Here is a 17,247-nt window from a genome sequence, read left to right as displayed (position 1 = left end):
GTCTGCGAAATATACTAGGATGGGAAACATGTCGCATATTTATATTACGCTGTCTTAACATCTGTAAATAGATCCAGATACTAGTCTGAAAGCACAGATCTAGTATGTTCAAACGGATATTAAAATCTTAAGTGGTTAGTATCGAAAGATCTAGAAAGCCTCAAAATTTCCACTTTCAGTACTGGGCGTTTGTGCGTACGGTATCCGTTGCATCCGACCATCGCCACTCTGTCACGTCAAAAACGGCAGTGGACCGGAGAGCTATCAACCGGGTGGGGCGACCACGAAAAGAGCGTTTTGGATATGCTGCTTGTCCTCCGTACTATCCGGATAAGAAAACAGTCAAAATCTCATATTGACGCACACTACCATGGTTATTCGGTGCCGGTTCGGCCCTGCTGTACAACCATTGTTGAGGGTGTGGAGCTTTCGTTATATACTTGGATGGATCAGAGGCTTTCCATGGTTGCCTCGCCCCAACTTGTTAGAGGCAGACAGGACCTGTGGACGTCGATAGCGGAACGTATTCGTTTATCGAGGCTAAAACGGATCTCTGCTCTGTTACTTACAATCGGGTTGCTTCTTTTCCGCCTTGTAAGCAGGCTGTGGTATAGAAGCGTCTTGTACAGAGTATGTATATCCTACTGCAAGTCTCAGGATACGAACCCCAATTATCAACGTGACCCGGCACATTCGATGTACTATACTTTGTAAAGAACCGAATTGAAAGGAACGCCGATAAAATTCAATAGAAGGATACCTAGGTACTTGTGGTCTATCGAAGTGTGACCTAGATAAATACCAATCAGGCCACATCTGTTGAATGCAAAGTAAATCACAATGTGAGACGCGACTCATTCAAGGCTCAGGTCTGACCTGCATAACAAAGAGGACCCAGGCACTGTAGATCATTAGATCAACGCAAAAATCCGAAAGCCAGGCTCGAGCGGTGGCGGCCGCACTACCACCTCACACTGCTGTTAGTAAGCCGTAGGAGACTGTCTCCCTTGCGGAGGGAAAATGTGATCTGCAGGAACGGACTGCAGGGCAAACAAGCAACGTGGGAGAAACCAGTAAAGTGTTCTTTTCTGACATGCAAGAACGCAAGGGCGGGTATATCTATACCATGTCTCTCTACCCTGGGGTTCGGATTTTGCAAGAACCGCAGAAACAGAGAGGGTATCATCGAATGAGATGTCTCGCACGGAGATTAAGGTAGTCCTTCGCAAAGACTCCTCATTGGCTTGCATTTCCTAGGCCTTGAACTGAGCACAAGCCTAACCCCATGCTTGACACTTGGCTATCGAGGGCCAGCCAAAACTGTCTCGCAAATTGCAAAGAACAAGAGCCACAAAAGGCCGAAAGGTTCCAGAGTTGAAAGAATAATCAAATAGTCGTAGGGAGAATAATACTGAAAACATGATCAGAAGTTGCCATAGTCGTTTGTGAAGGCGCCGGGAAATATAACCAGCGAAGACCTAAATAGAGGCTAGACCGAAGTTTGAAAACCGCCCAGGCAGCGCATCAACGCATGCGTGCGACTTAGGCCGAACACCTGGCCTATCACTTACGGCAGCTAAAACCTAAGCTGAACGAGAAATTGAGCAGACACCACAGAAATGAACGCGCCCGAGCCGAGTCGATCACCACGATATAGTCGCCCCTTAAACGGAGGGCCCTTGCAATACCGGGTGTGGGCGTGTCCGACATGTGTCAGCCTGTTTCCAAGCCATCCAGGTCGCCATGGGTACAGCCGGGTCGCTATCGCTTCGCAAGCCCACGGGACAATGCACAGTAACTACGTGTTCTGAATGCTTTTCTCGGCCCCCAGTCCAACCCCTTTTTTTTGGTTGACCTTGGGCCGCTTTGCAATTATACCGCTCCGTCCAATGGTTTCCGGAGATCGACGGCTCGGAAGGTGTTAGATTGATTCTACTAACTTGGTTCGTTTGGCTTAGGGAACTGGATTTTTATTCTGGCTGGGCGTGGTACAGCATCCTGATGAGCAGTCCTTAATACATTGGCGACAAAGTACTAAGTGCCGCGCTATGCGTCTTAATTTAGAGCACGGAGGTTTCAATGCTGCATAAGCGGATGGAAAGCTCGGCTTTCCCCCGGCATGAGGCCTGTTTATCGAAACGCACGAATGCATGTGTATTGGGTATGCAGTTCTCGTCCAATGTGAAGAAACGCTCTATGCTTTCCAGCCGAAACACATAGCCCCTTGTTGCTCCGAAGCTGTCTACTGGAATTTTGAAATTTATTCTGCGAGGCGCTACATGGTGCCAGAGACTTGGAAAAAAGACTTGTGCATGTCCGCGTTTGAAGGGGAGTGCAGACCGAGCTTTGCGAAATGAAGCATTCCACTAGTTGGGGTATTCCGGCTATTGGGCCTGCAAAATCAGGGAAGACAATAAGGTTGCCCATGGGGTTTGGGGCTTTACACAAGTCCCTGGCATGCTTGGAAGACAAATTCTGACCATTGAACACTGCGTGTGAGCCGCCCACTCCTGCAAAGGACCGAGGGTCACGTTGGCGATCTACCTCTACATTCTGGCTGTGCCTATCGCTATCATCACCTCAATGTCCCTTACGTGGTCAGGTTGCACATTGTATCGAGGCCGTAGAGATCTACCGGCTCCCCACTTACCTTTTCTATTCACCTACCACGCATTGGACAAGTGGAGATAATTCGAGGCCTGCAATGTTCTTCCTAAAAGAGGTAAACGCCTTCATTCAGTACCATCACCTTCTGATCCGCATACCTGGGCGAGTTCAGGAAGCGAGCTGCATAGTCTGTTGCAGTACAAGCGGAGCATATCCCACGGTCCAGACCCTTGTGAATCGTGCCGGTCGGAGTGGCCCCATTGCAAAAACGGCCGAGTCGCATAAACTCCCATTGATAGCATGGAGTCATGATGGATTGACGAGTGGTCGAAGTCTAACTTCCTTCGGTAGCCTTACAGAGCGCCCAGTAAGGGTCTAAGCAAGGAGATCCCACACAAGCTCCGAGTCGCACTGCAATTCTGATCTATTGGCTAGGGTTTAACTAAGATGAGCAAAATGTCCCGTGTCCCCTTGTGTGCCTGTGTGCTTATGGAGTGCACCTGTGCCTTAGATGAGTTTCTGGAAATACGAAGGGGGGCAAATTGACCCAGACATCTCTTTATTGCAAACCTTATCTGGGATTGCGAGACCTGGGACAAATCAGGTACATCCGTCGGGTCTCACAGGTAGCCAAGACGGGGGGCAGTCGGCCATAGTCTCACGTAGCAATCGTCGCGTGTACGACCGACCCGGAGATAAGGCGCAATAGCGACGGAATGAGCTGAGGCCAAGTAAAGTGGTCAGGGACGCGAAGGAACGCGAACGATGTAATATGTAACTCCAATCGAATCAAGTACCATTGAAAGAAGATCCGGGAACGTGGAGCCACTGGCTGCTTGGGACCCGAGAGAGAACCTGCTTTTGCGACCGAATCATCCCCCACATGGCAACGCAGGCGAGATGAGATCCCTGTAGTACCGAGGAGGCTCGCGTTCAGAGGGGCCAGGCAAAAGCCACAGAGAGTTCGACAATGTATCCACCAGCTGAACGACACGAATGGCTGGGGCAAGGACCGGCAAGAAGGGCAGTATGCCAGGGTCATCCTGGCCAGTCAGGGAGCATAAGCGGCAGGAGGCCCTGGAACGCGAACGTATCGGGCCAAGAGGGCTGGGTGAACCATTGAAGCCCCGGCACAGCGCTAGCCAGTCCAGGGGGCCTTCTATGACGAGCCAACAGGAGCCGATTTGCATACGCGGTACGAGTCGATCTTTAGGTTCTCGTTTCAAGGAGACAGGTATAACCACTCTAGGGAGCTAATAAAGTATGTGCTAAAGAGTCGTGACGTAAAAATTGCCGTGTCTCTACCCAAGGACATAAACAGAATGGGAAAATCAAAAGGGGATGGTCGGAACGGAGATCTCTCCACCGAGAAAGGAGCAAGCACTAAATTGGGTGACTTTCGAGATTCGTGAGCCAGTCGGGCGGGCAGAAGATCGAAATACTGTACTTCGGCACTAAGTGTATGCGGAGCAAAATGACTGGGTCGCGGCAGACCCAGATACTGTACGAAAGTACGGAATCGAGGTACGCAGAACCAGGAGAACATGACCCAACTCAAAATTGTTAGACCATATAGTCATGGTCAAGATGAGAGATACCCCTTCGTTATTGAACCATAGTTGACCGTGGTTGATCTATCGAGCTTACACTTCAACCCGGAGGTAGGCGTGTGTAATGTGCCCGTTTCCCACGCGAGCAAGGGCCACTCCGGGCACAGGCCGTCACTCCTGAATCGCCCCAGTGTGGGAAATTGGAAAGGCCATTTCAACCGCCTAGAAGCTGTAACTTGGAATCTGGAATCTAAAAACCTGTCTAACTATGCCAATCGTTAATTTTATCCCCGTTCTTACTATGGACTCCGTATACGACCTATGCTCAGCCATGGTGTTTCCTAGGTTAAGAGTGGAGGCCGGCGTAAACCGTAGTTCAATACGCGGAGTTTAGCCCTGAGGGCACAAGTCACTTCCACCCCCAGTAACCCTTCACGGGGGGAAGAAAATACAGATGTAAAACCACGGCGAAACTGGTAGATGAGGGTTTCAAACCACCCACTGGTTGCAGTTCGTCCTTGCAGGGTCGGGGACAGGTCAAAATTAAAGCCCCGCCTCCCTTTACCAATACGCGGTACCTGAGGGTAATCAGTAATACCCTGGTACCTTCAATACCTTCAGCCTCCACCCGGAAACCTCGTTATGACGGTACCGCACAGCTAAGCTGCTGGTATCTCCGTGTCTTTTGTCTCAGCTCTCTCTTCTTCTTTTCTTTCCCACACCCGCCTGGAGAGAGAATCCGAATTCCTCCTCCTTGTACTCCTCCCCTCCCTTCTCTTCTTCTATACTCTTTTCTTCTTCCCTTTTCTCCTCCCCTTGCCAATTCACGGAGAACGGAGAGCCTGGCTGAGAGAATCACTTCCTTCAGCCCTTCCTCCGGTCGAGTCGAATCCCCTCCTCGAACTTGACGATCCTCCTCAATTCGACGTTTGTTAGCTCAAACGGCGAACCCTTCGTCCCTGCCCGACGGTGCCTTCCTGATCCCCGGACTACCCCGGACGAATCCCTCCCTGCTCCAGCTCCTACCGGCTAGACGAGCGACAGCGTGAGGACAACATCTCGAATCTTCGGATGATACGAAAACTCTCGCTTTTCGTCTTCTGATTGACTTTGAGTCTGATAGTGTGGGTAAGTCGTGAAAATATTTTTAGGGTCAGTGTGGTTGGGTTGTCCAGGACGGCAATCTCGAAATCCCTCGGCAGGCATCGACACCAGTATACCCTTAACGGGAGACATGTGGAAGGCTAGATTGGAGAGGTCAATATTGCTGTAGGCGGCTTGGAGGTCTGAGAGGGGAAAGGGGTCAATGCTGGAGAGCACCCGTTCAAGGTGGTCTCTGCATGCCCAATTTCTGAAAACTCCAGATCCCAGGACGCTGAGGTACCTATTCATGCCATATCCGGAGAGTTGAAAATTCACCATTGTGGTGTGAACGTCGAGAGTATGGCATATGCACGTTGGGTCTGGGTGGATGGTGGCAGAGGGAGAAGGGAAATTGATATTCAAGTGGGAAACACTTCGGAATGCAGTCTCCAGGGTCCCAATGCCATGCTCACCTAGGATCTGACTTGTTTATCAATCCTGGACTGTTCTCCTCTCTTCGGCCCGGGGTTGAATTAAGGGGTCGTGAAAACCCTGTACTGGGGTTGAACATGCCGATGGGTTTCGATGATCACTAACCAGGGCAACACATGCCATTGACTGCCACTCTGTTGCCTCCGAGGATATGGTTGACTGACCCGTTTGGACCGATTCAGGATTCTTTAGTTCCAAGACTTTTTGACCGTCATTCGTTTCTCTGAATGACATCTGAGAGTCGTTGAGCGACCCATCTTGCAGTCTCCCTTTCAATCCGCTCGGAGGTTCATTCAGAACACGTTAACTCGTGAAGTGTATGTCGTGGCCATTCCAGTTGCACGTTCCCTCCCCTGACGATCTGGTCTTCCCATCCTCCCCTGCATAAAGTCATCCTGTGTCCTGCACTCCACATTCCATAAGGCCCTAGGGGTGAAGACGTTCGCTCGTGCTTCATCTCCAGGACTGGCATCCACCACAATCTTAATCCATTCCTGCGTGCTTTCCTAGCCTAGATGCCATCGCCGTTACGGTAAGGGTTGCATTGTACCCTCTGCCCGAAGGCTGTTACTGGGTTAGTATTCTCCGAAGGAGTTGACAACCCTTTTCCACTGGCTCTTGATATCAAAGGCCTTTCCATCTCGTCTTCTCTTCCTTCACCTCACTTCACTCACTTGTCATACTCGTCGCTTTTGCCCTAATTATAATTCCTAATCACGGCACCGGTCCGCTAATACGCCAGTCCCTCCAGCTTTTCATTTTTCGAAGACTTCCTCCCGGCATTCCGGCTTCCTTCCCAGCAAGACTATTGTCTCGACGCTGGTGTCCACTCTTTAATCGTTACCAACTACATCTCCAGTCATTCATTTCAACAACTAATACCCGACGACTGTCATTCTCTTAACTCCGTCGTTACCTGTTCAGCCCCCGCTATTCAGGTCCCTTCACTCGGTATTAAGCAAAGCTAATTCAATCTCGCCCCTCATCCACGGTCAACCGTCAAATACCTTACGACAATCATGGATTACATTCGTCCTCGTTCAGGCTTCCAGCCTTGTGAGACCTTCTTCGTGGAGGATGACTATCGTGTTCGTGCCGAGAAGCAGGCCAAACAGGAGCACGAGAAACTCGTGGCTCGTGAACGGCAATATGCTATCGCGGATCAGCTGTCCAGACTCACCAGCGAAGAGCTTCGGGACGATGTCCTCAGCCACATGCTGGAGATTGATGTAAGTAGCTGCCAGTCTCGGCTATTTCTTGTTTTTGTTTTTTATGTGGGTGTGGCTAATCATTATTATCAGGGCCAAACGCTCCCGGACGTTGAATCGATCGATATCCAAACCGAGATCCAGTGGTTCATGCGCCCGTACCTCCTTGACTTCCTGATCGAGGCCCACACTGCCTTCCAACTTCTGCCGTCGACATTGTTTCTGGCCATCAATCTCTTGGATCGTTACTGCTCCAAGCGTGTGGTCTACAAGCGTCACTACCAGTTAGTTGGTTGTGCGGCTCTCCTCATCGCTGCGAAGTACAACGACAAGAAGGATCGCGTGCCCACTGTTAAGGAGCTGAAGTCTATGTGTTGCTCCCTCTACGATGACGACATGTTCATCCAGATGGAATGGCACGTTCTTCAGACCCTTGGTTGGACCATTGGCCACCCTACCGTGGACAGTTTCCTGCAGATTGCCGTTCTCGACGAGGTCTACGATCCTGAGGTGGAGCACATGGCTCTCTACGTCCTAGAGATTGCTCTGTTCCACCGTGACTTTGTCTCTAAGTCTTCGTCTGAGCTCGCTCGCGCTGCCTTGGCTCTGTCGCGCTGCATTCTGAACCGACCCCAGCCTCGGCACACTGACTGGGCCGCCCAGTATGACTCAACGACTCTTGTTGGCCTGTCTCAACAGCTTCACCAGCCCTCTACTGTGGTTGCCCGGAAGTATGCCTCGGCTCACTACTCCCGGGTCTCCAAGGTGCTGGAGCACTTCCTCAACCGCCAGGCTTCTTTGTCCAACTATGCCCGTTGCACCCCACCGGTCGAGACTCCAGTGGAGTCAAAGCCGTACAATGGGGAGATGGGCCTTGCCACGCCTCAGAAGTCTTCGCAGTTGACTGCCGTCCCGCACGGATATCTCACCCCACCTATCACACCAGAGAACGTGGGATATGCTCAGGCACAAATGGGTAACCATGAGCTGAGCAGGGATGTCCCCTCTGTGCCCGGCTGCTCTCCATCACCAGCTCCCGAGGTTGAGATGCAGTACATGGCCACCGACGCTTACCAGCAACAGGAGGCCATTTACATGTCTCAGCAGCAGCAACTACAGCAGTTCCCGCACCCCCAGATGGCACTGGACCCGACGTATGCTAGTGTGATGTAAAAGAAAAGGACAACAGAAGAAGCAGCATCAGCCCAAAAGTGTTTCGGCGTCTTGCACATATTCTCGGTGCGCCTTTTCTTCTCTTCTCGACCCGCATAGAAGGAGCGTCTGCTTTGTATTGTCACAGCACTCCTCCTAATACAACTATAATCCGCTATGCGCTTCTTCGCCTCGTCGACCTCGTGCCATCCCCCGACTTGACCATCTTCAATCATCATTGAAAGCTTTGCATATCAGCTTCGGTCAGCAGAACCGGAGTTTGAACCCTCCCCATTTTTCTCTTCTTGTTCCAAAAATTGCATACCCTTCTCGTTCGTGCCCGGATCGTTTCTGGGTCATCATTTGCATTTTGTTCTCATTTTCCACATAGCATTGCAAGAGCGAGCCATTCTGATTTTTGTCATCCTGATTGCATCGTGTTGTTTCCTCCCCCACACCACACATTTTCACTTCGCATCTGTCGAGGAAAAACATACACTCTTCCTCCGGCAACTTTCTGTCTTGCTGCGCGCCCGCTGGCGCTGCGCCTTTGCATCCCCCAATACACTCATTACGATCCTTAGCAGCACTGCTGCGTCGACCCCTTGTCACCCAACCCCAACCCCAACCCCCCCCCCCGAAGAAAAAAAAGCCTTTAATGTGTCTAGCCTCACATTTCATCCTTTCTTAAGGAATCGGAGTGTACTATCTTGTCATTGTTCTTCACCTTTCCCTATCCGGGAGCGCGGGCAGATAGGTCACAGGCCACAAAAAAAGCAAAAAAAGAGCGAAAACCTGCAAAAAATAATATTGCGGTCTCCTGGGGAGCTGAAGGCTGAGACCTGAGATTGAAACCATCCCCCCCTTGTACCCCTCTTTGTGTACCTAGCCCGAACATGGCCCTTTGCTGCTAACTCCGCTTCGGCGTGAGGTCAGTGGAAGGTGCTTTTGGATTTCTGTGTGGATTCGAAACTGCCACATGGCCCACGAATGATATCCAATTCTGTGGAAACCTTTCCAAGTGTAGACCAAAATTATAGATTGAGCTTGTAACCCGTGCGAACGTCGCGGTCTGGTCTGGAAGCCCGAATCCGACCGAATCCACGCTAGTTTTCTGGGTCTTCATATCCGGGTGTCAGTCGGCCCCCTTAGTTCCCGGCAACCAGTAATGCCGGCTACCACTTCCTAGCTGTTTCTCCCTCAATGGATAACTTTCAGAACATCTGTTGGCGAGTCAAGATCGTCTCACATGTGCACGGTATCTAAGGAACTAAACCTAGTGGTTGTTCCTGTGGGCTGCTTGATATATATGTTTAACCATTGTCTACTCTCCGGAGGTCCCGAATATGTGTTAAATATATATACGATGCACCCTTCCCCCCTCACCTGACTAGTTACCACATCCTTCTAAATTTACCATCGTATACATATTGTGCACATGACCGCTTAATCAATAACCCGCCCTCCCACCTGGATACGCACACCTCATAAGATGCCCCGGTGCACTAGACCGAAGATAGCCCAGCTCTACATGCCTAAATTGGACTCGAAAAGTAGACCGCAAGCTCGGCCACGACCCACCATTGAAGCGGTCAGGACTGCCCCAAGCAAACTACTCTACTAGCTCGCAACTGCGACCACCAACCAAGGCCTCCAAGAAGACCACCTGGGCATCTGGCCAACCATCATACTGACAGGCCTCATTCTCTCTCCCCTAGGCAATTACCTGGTATAATTATCCCTTCCATTCCATTCAAGCTCCATCTGGACCCACAGAGCGCAACCATGGATCGCCCGTCCATACCCGCCCCAACAGCCAATCACCACGCCATTACGGGGCACTATGTAGAGACGTGGACCCAGAATCCCAAAAGAGTAGAAAGTAAATAGTCCCAAAAATAATCATTGATCAGGTGACCATTTCAACTTATCTACTAAGGAAAGCACAAGAAACATTCAGAATTCAAGTATTATTGAACCTTGGAAAGGTGTGGAGAAGTAGCACACATTGAACACAAATTCGCTCAGTTGAAACAGATCCCAATTCCCCCCCCATCGCTATGCAGAACCCTCACCAGAAACCCACAAAAAAAAAAGAAGATAAAAAAGAAAACAAGGGTGGTAAACCCGCTGTATCGCCTGCAACCGATGCTGCCAGACGGATGCGTAAATGATAATATGACACGTGTTACCGCTCTCCGGGATGGTCCCTGAAGAGGCGGTAAAGAGGGAGGAGAATAGACGTATAGACCGATGAATGAAAGTACATTGCCTATCGGGTAGATAGGCAATGGCACCCGTAAAGGGGAGCAATGAGAAAGGAAAACAAGAAAAAGAAAATCAAAAAGAAGCGAGACTGAAACGCCCAACTCGGAAATAACTCCAGAGAATGAGAATAGTGGTACACGGGCCGGAAGCAGGGGGAAAGAGAGTCTTTGACGCAAGAATGGGGGATCCACTCTATTTTTTTCTTTCCCCAGTGCCTCACGCCCTGGAAATCCGGGGCAGGACATGCCCATGTCCGCAAGAAGCAGCAGGCCGGTGGGAAAGCAGCCAGGTTGGCAAGGACCAGGACCTTAGGGAGGTCCAGGCCCGATCTGGGTCAGGGGTGATGATCGGTGCCGGTGACGATAGATAGCGCATCCCTTCATTTGAGCGTTTGTGGAAAAAGGGGGCGTCGACGAGGCTCTCAATGCGCGAGTTTCCGTCATTGAGGGAAATCGGTGCAGAGTGCTTGAAGGGCACTTTGGATTCCTTGTCGATCGCCGCCTCACTTTTTCTTTCTTCGGCTTGGTCCCATTTGGTGTCACTGGCAAGGATCTGGAGACGCGCGCGGATAAAGCGGACGCCCCAATCGAGCTGGACTGGACTAGGCATGCTCCTGCTCCTGCCTCTGCTGCTGCTGCTTCCGGGGGACAATTGTTGGCTAGATTATTTCCAGCGTTGTTTGTCCCAGTCGGACGGCCGTGTTTCGTCGTAGATTTGGCCGCCCTGATTGTGGACGATGACGGGTGGTTTTCGAGCGGGATTGGCGGCTGGAGAGCGCGTATTAGCCTGATTCTGGAGATCGACTTGGGCTGTCATAGTGGTTGGAGACTCACTTCGGACTTCGGTGGCAACGACGGGGTCCCCGGCGCTACCTCTGCTTGCGAGGGTGGAATTGGAGTCGTTGTTGACTTTGTGTGGCATGGCGGAAAGGGGTATTAGATGGAATAGATGGAATAGGTGGAATAGGTGGAATAGGTAGAATAGATGAAATAGATGGAATCAAAGTGAGTGAGGCTGAGAACGGGCTGATGTAGTCTCGGGCTAGACAGTGTTGAACTGTGTGCAACGAGAACTAAGGTAAAATATTATATGTCAGAGTCTATATCGAAGGAAATGTCGAAGTATAAGTGCAGGAAGTGAAGATGTCCGGGTAGATGTGTATAGGAAGACAGGAGGACCATGGACCTTTTTGTATACCCCAGGCCATTCCCAATTGGGCGTGCATCTGATCGACTCCGGGGGAGTGGACTAAGAGACTGGAACTAGACTGGAACTAGACGGGAATGGATCGGCCGTGTATCGGGGTGCCTGGTATTACATAGATCCATTTGATCGGTTGGTGAGGAAGCCAGCGTGGAACGCAGGGCAGCCAGTGACCGTCCCGGGTGACCGTACGACCAGGTATCACCGATACGGGGCTGAGTCAGCCATTCTTGGACTTGGGAGCTGGGACCTGGTTACTTCAGTTACCTCAGTCTAACTGCTCCAGGAACAGCTCCAAGAATAGTAATGAGCTCCGGTTTCCTCTGGATTCCTCAGCCTCACCGCTGTCCTGGATCGCGCACCAATCATCGTAGGGATGCCCGGCTGCGTCGAATGGCTCAGGTACCCAGGAACTCCGTGATGTCAACGATCCAGGGGGAGAGAGAGAGCTTCACCGACTGACTCCACTCGGGTCCAGATTCTCCCCTGCCGAATCAAGACGACGGTCTATTCAGTGGACTTGGACCTTGCGGGTGATCATTGTACTGGTCTCGCCAATCGATGGATCCCGATCGTCCTTTCGGCCTAACCTCGCGTTCCTCTAATTCCGCTTGCCCTGAGATACCGAGGGTATCCGGCCTCTCCCTATCTGGTATAAAACATGCAATTCGCGTCTTGTCTGCGTCACTGATCTCGATCGAGATCCCTTCCCCGGAGGACGTAGGTGGCTGCAGATTTGGGCACATAACACCGGTCGACCAAAAAAAAAAAGAATATAACATGTCTACAAAATGAATGAGGCTGCATGACGGGGATCACCGGGATCCCTTGAGGCTTTGAAGCTACTACCCGTTCTAGAACTTGTCTACCGCTCTGGGCCTCCGCCCTCCCGCTTCATTCGCTCCTCCCATCCATTCATACTCCGCCGAATCCCCAGCGTCCGTCGCCCTGCGCCCTGTTGCCGTACACTCGCCATTGTCGTCGTGTGAAACGTGACCGACTGGATGCCGGCGGGGCTTTCCTGTTTTGCCCTCTCCGGCCCCGTCCCTGCTTCCGGGCTGTTTCCATTAGGGGGCTGCGTTAGCATCCTCGCGGGTTTTACGGCTGGTCTGGACGGAGCCGCCATCCACGTATAGTTGCTTGGTTGAGCGGGCTCCAGGGCCGGTCGACTTGGTTGGAGGGGTCGTGGTTGGAGGCGGTGCGATGTGAGCGCAGGCGGAACGACATCTGGCCCTGGGCGTGATGTCGGGGCTGTCGGGTGACTCCGCTGTAGCTGAATAGATGGTCGACTGGCGGGAAGGGGTTCTCGTTTCTGGAAGGATCCCGGCCCACCAAAGAAGTTGGAGATACTGGCTTGGGTCAGCCCGTCCTTGCGGCTGGCGGTGCTGGATGTCTTTGACCTGATAGGGGCCGGTTCGAGGGCAGCTTTTGGTGCAGGTTCAGCGACTGGTTCCTGGCTTGCTGCCGTAGCTGCGTAATCTCGAGCAGAGAGGAAGCCCGTCGAGAGCGTTGTAGACACTTGGAAGTTGGCCGAGCTGTTCATCAGACTGCTCGCTGACATGTAGGTCGTAGACGTTGGCTGGTTGACCTCAATCCGTCGCCGTTTCGGGTTCGACCCAGCCAGGTCATTAGGATCCACGGCATCCTTCCACTGCCCATCCTCGTCCTTCTTCTCCTCGCCTTCGGCAGTCCATCGATCGTCCAGGGTGGATGGTAGTGAATTGAGATCCTTGTACATATCGTCGGCAGTGGGACGTGGCCGTCGTAGGATATCAGCAATCGCATAAATGACTTTCTCCTGTAATTGAGGCCCCTTCGGACGAAAGCGCTCTTTGACCAATTTTGGCGTTAGAAATGGTGTCAAAGTAGTCGAGCCATCCTCGCCCTCGCCGAGTCGGGGTTGTCGTAGAGGGAGGCTCAGGTACAATAAAGCTTGGGCTCGGGTCATGGCGACATACAGCAGTCGCCTCTCTTCGTCGATTACCTCGGCCCGTGAGTGTGGAATACTCCCATTGTAAACAGCCGGGATGAAAACAACGGGCCACTCGAGACCCTTGGCTGCGTGGATCGTAGATATCGTGACTTTCTCTGTTTCCGTCTCGCCTTCTTTAGTGGCCTCTGTAGCAAGAGCAACGTTGGCCAAGAATTTGGAGAGAGCTTCTTCACCGGCGTGTGATTGCTCTTGCTCAACACCTTCAATCTCAGGAAGGTCCTCTTCTTGGGCCACGTCCCCAACGGAGGCGGCAGCATCATTGGCTTGGCCCATCAGTTCCCTGACGTTGGCCCAGCGACTGTCCTCATCCAGTGGATAGGCTCTCATAAGATAATCCTGGAAGGACAGACTGTCTGTGATGTGTTCAAGAAGCACGCATGGCGCAGAAGCATCAGCACATTCCTGTAATTTCTGTTTCGCAGCTTCAATGAGCTTGACCAAGGAACAAAGACCCTGCTCTGCTGCCTTTTGCAACTTCTTCTCCGTCGACCGGCGACCTTGAATAACGTCTTTAATGAAAGTCCAGAGTGGAACTTGAGCCTTGTCAGCGCCACCAGTCAACTGTTTTATAGTCTCGTCACCGATCCGACGAGGTGGAACGTTGATAATATTAAGCAGTGCATCTGCATGCCCCGTGTGGCTCACAACCCTGAGGTAATTGACTAAAGTTTTAACCTCCGTCCGGTCAAAGAACTTTCGGCCTCCGACCATCTTATAAGGAATACCCGCTCGCCCGAACGCCGTTTCAATGCGCGTGGACAGTGAGGCTGATCTGAGCAGGACTGCAATATCTGACATTCGCACAAGGCCCCCGGTCATCGCAACAGCTCGCTTGATCTCAAGCACCATCCAGGTGGCCTCTGCATTTGCCGTCGGGAGTTTCCTGAGTACAGGTAACGTTCCGAATGAGTGGGTTGGTTGTAGTGTCTTTGCAGGCCGTGTTGTATCCTGCTCAATCACATCCTGAGCAGACTTCAAGATGGATGCTGACGAGCGATAGTTGGATTCGAGCAAGACGATCGATGTATTTGGGTATCGCCGCTGCATGCGTCTGAGATTTTGAATTTCTGCTGAGCGAAACCCGTAGATACTCTGGTCGGGGTCACCAACGATCGTGATGCGTCGGTTCTGGGCGGCGAAAAGGTTCATCAGGTCGTATTGAATGGTATTTGTGTCTTGAAACTCATCGACCAAGACGGTCTGAACGTTCGATACACACTCAGGGTGTTCTCTGAGAAGATCGCCGCAGCGTACTAGCAGGTCATCATAGTCCAGGAGGCTTGAATCAGCCAGCGCTGCTTGATAAGCGCGGTAGATATCAACCACCTCCATCTCTTCTGCCTTTGCCCGTTCAGCCAAGGCATCAGGGGTGATTCCCTGAGCCTTGTGGCGGGAGATCTTTCCCTGGGCAGTCTTCACTTCAATGGTAGCATTCAAGCGTTTGATGATTCTCTGCTAATTGCATTAACGGCACGGAACCAAAACACACTAAGACCGACCTTGAAGACTCACTCGTAAGATAGCGCGACTATCATCCGAATCCGCAATACCAAACCCCTTCCTCAGACCGATCAAATATCCATACTTGACCAGATACCTCCGACAAATAGAATGGAAAGTACCTAGAATCAACCGACTTTCCAAACGCTCACCGATAAGTTTGGCCAGGCGCTCACGCATCTCGCGGCTCGCCTTGATCGTGAAAGTGCAACAAATGACATCTTGAGGTAGGTATCCATGGTGAGAAAGCAGATACGCGACGCGTGCTGTCAGCGTCTTGGTCTTTCCGGAGCCCGGGGGCGCGAGGACTTGCAGGACCGGCGCAGACGAGGTGACTGCGTCCCGCTGGGCAAGATTCAGGCCATCGAGAATGGGATCCATGACATCTCGAGGGCCTTGATTGTCCCAATAGGGATTGGGTGGTTCGCCAAGAGTGAGACGCGCCAACGCGCGGTGTCATGTGACATTATTGAAGAAGTGCGCATTATGCATGCACAACCGTGGTCAGTGTCCCTAGGCTGGGAAGTTCGTCTTAGTAATTTGCAATGCAATGTTATTATGTAAAATAAGGTTTTTTAGTGAGCATGATTGTGGATGAGGATTGAATGTAGGCAGTTTTGGCCGACACCTGTGCAGCCACCACCGTCACCGTCCCATACTTAGTCCACGAGTGGAGAGTTATTAGCACATTTGATAAATTCTACTACTATCCCTAGTAAGGCAAATCCTCCTTCGGGGCTCGGATTAGTCGGCTGATGGCAAAAGAATCAAATTAGATATGGGTTATGTATTCTTATGGGTATGGGCGTCAGGTATGACCTATACGCAATCAAGCCAATACTCCGGAGTAAATGGCCTCCCTGCAGGGAATGCTGGACAGAGCGCTGAGACCACATCACAATATGTACAGAATAAAAATAGTAAAGGTAAGTCAGCACCTCTGGGTATCAACGCCATGCACCACAACACAAATGTCTCTCTTCCAAGGCTCGGGGCAGCCAACGAAAATATTCTATTTGCTGAAGATTCCCAATGGAAGAGTCATGGCCACTTCAAAGTTGGGCACGTTGACAATTTCAGCAATCTTCAGGTCCGCAGCCACACTGGCCAGGATGTAGGCCTCGCTGGGAGTAAGCCCCTTGGTCGAGACGAGCCATTGAACAAGGTTGCGAGTCGCGATCTTCGCAGCCTCGAAGATGTCAGGCGAGACACCGAGCACGCCGTAGGTTCCAAGGTCCGGAATAGGGTTGGCTATTTGAGCCATAGGGGGGGTCTGGTATTGAGGGGTCGTCACCCAGGGTTGGTTCTTGCAGAGTTCGAAGCGGAGGGTTGCGCGGATAGGAGTTTCGATGGCGGTGCCGCAGACTTCGCCGTGACCCTGAGCAGCGTGTCCATCACCGCAGCTGAAGAAGGCTCCAGCGGTCTGGACAGGCAGGTAGACAGTCGAGCCGACACCCAGCTCACGGCAGTCCATGTTGCCACCGTGGTTAGTGGGCGGCACGGTCGACAGCTCTTCGTCATTGCCGGGGGCCAGCCCCATGCATCCAAGGAAGGGACGGAGAGGGATCCGCATGTCCTTGAACTGAGCGTAACCCTTCTCACGATCGAGAGACCATATCTTGATCTCAGGCTCCGGGAAGTCCTCGGCCAGAAGACCAAAGCCCGGGATGATGGCGGACCAACCCCAGTCGGCCACTTCGAGGTTCAGGACCTCGACCTTGAGAACATCGCCGGGTTGGGCATCCTCGACGAAGATTGGACCGAACACCGGGTTGGCAATACCGAGATCTAGGGTCTTGATGGCGGAGGCGTCGGATCCGGTGTTCAGTTGGCCGTTGCTGCTGTCGATAGCATCAAAAGTGACAGTCTGACCGGAAGCGACAGTCAATTTAGGCGTGATTTTCCGGGACCATTTGCAATGACCGCAGTCTCTTCCAACGTGGAAGTTGTTCCAGGCCGGAGCCATGCTGCGAGATGAAGACTTGGTGCGAGTTTCCGTAGAAATCATGGGGAGATGTAAAGGGCGAGGGTATGGGAAATCCGAGAGAAGCCACGGCTTAAAAGAGATTTCTTAGTATCTCGGTCCAGGCAAACCGAGATCCTCTTCAGAGTTGACCGTTCTGGAAGGTGGATAGTTTCGGATCTTACCTATTGCTTGTTCCCTATGGAATCCCCACCCGTGAACCGACGT

General features: G+C 51.8%; 6 protein-coding genes across 6 annotated transcripts; 1 reads left to right on the top strand and 5 right to left on the bottom strand.

Annotated features, from left to right (window-relative positions):
- Positions 1-5,186: 5,186 nt before the first annotated feature.
- N7443_010199 (uncharacterized protein) lies at positions 5,187-5,579 on the bottom strand (the record flags this gene model as incomplete). Its single annotated transcript, XM_056890255.1, has 1 exon — positions 5,187-5,579. The coding sequence occupies one exon, from the start codon at positions 5,577-5,579 to the stop codon at positions 5,187-5,189; it is 393 nt and encodes a 130-aa protein (XP_056736746.1).
- Positions 5,580-6,751: 1,172 nt separating this feature from the next.
- N7443_010198 (G1/S-specific cyclin) lies at positions 6,752-8,113 on the top strand (the record flags this gene model as incomplete). Its single annotated transcript, XM_056890254.1, has 2 exons — positions 6,752-6,961; positions 7,034-8,113. The coding sequence occupies 2 exons, from the start codon at positions 6,752-6,754 to the stop codon at positions 8,111-8,113; spliced, it is 1,290 nt and encodes a 429-aa protein (XP_056736745.1).
- Positions 8,114-10,576: 2,463 nt separating this feature from the next.
- N7443_010197 (uncharacterized protein) lies at positions 10,577-10,969 on the bottom strand (the record flags this gene model as incomplete). The annotated part of the gene is made up of 1 exon (XM_056890253.1): positions 10,577-10,969. The coding sequence occupies one exon, from the start codon at positions 10,967-10,969 to the stop codon at positions 10,577-10,579; it is 393 nt and encodes a 130-aa protein (XP_056736744.1).
- Positions 10,970-11,023: 54 nt separating this feature from the next.
- On the bottom strand, positions 11,024-11,281 carry N7443_010196 (40S ribosomal protein S21; the record flags this gene model as incomplete). The annotated part of the gene is made up of 1 exon (XM_056890252.1): positions 11,024-11,281. One exon carries the CDS (start codon positions 11,279-11,281, stop codon positions 11,024-11,026), a length of 258 nt encoding a protein of 85 aa, XP_056736743.1.
- Positions 11,282-12,428: 1,147 nt separating this feature from the next.
- Positions 12,429-15,437, bottom strand: N7443_010195 (ATP-dependent helicase; the record flags this gene model as incomplete). The annotated part of the gene is made up of 2 exons (XM_056890251.1): positions 12,429-15,008; positions 15,069-15,437. The coding sequence occupies 2 exons, from the start codon at positions 15,435-15,437 to the stop codon at positions 12,429-12,431; spliced, it is 2,949 nt and encodes a 982-aa protein (XP_056736742.1).
- A 631-nt stretch (positions 15,438-16,068) lies between these two features.
- Positions 16,069-17,022, bottom strand: N7443_010194 (acetamidase/formamidase family protein; the record flags this gene model as incomplete). The annotated part of the gene is made up of 1 exon (XM_056890250.1): positions 16,069-17,022. The coding sequence occupies one exon, from the start codon at positions 17,020-17,022 to the stop codon at positions 16,069-16,071; it is 954 nt and encodes a 317-aa protein (XP_056736741.1).
- Positions 17,023-17,247: the final 225 nt, after the last annotated feature.

The sequence above is a fragment of the Penicillium atrosanguineum genome (assembly GCF_028827265.1).
Source record: "Penicillium atrosanguineum strain IBT 20685 chromosome Unknown utg000008l_segment0_segment0, whole genome shotgun sequence".
NCBI classification, from domain to species: Eukaryota; Fungi; Ascomycota; class Eurotiomycetes; order Eurotiales; family Aspergillaceae; genus Penicillium; species Penicillium atrosanguineum.
The sequence above is the reverse complement of the archived record's forward strand: the minus strand, read 5'-3'. Positions and strand labels throughout refer to the sequence as shown.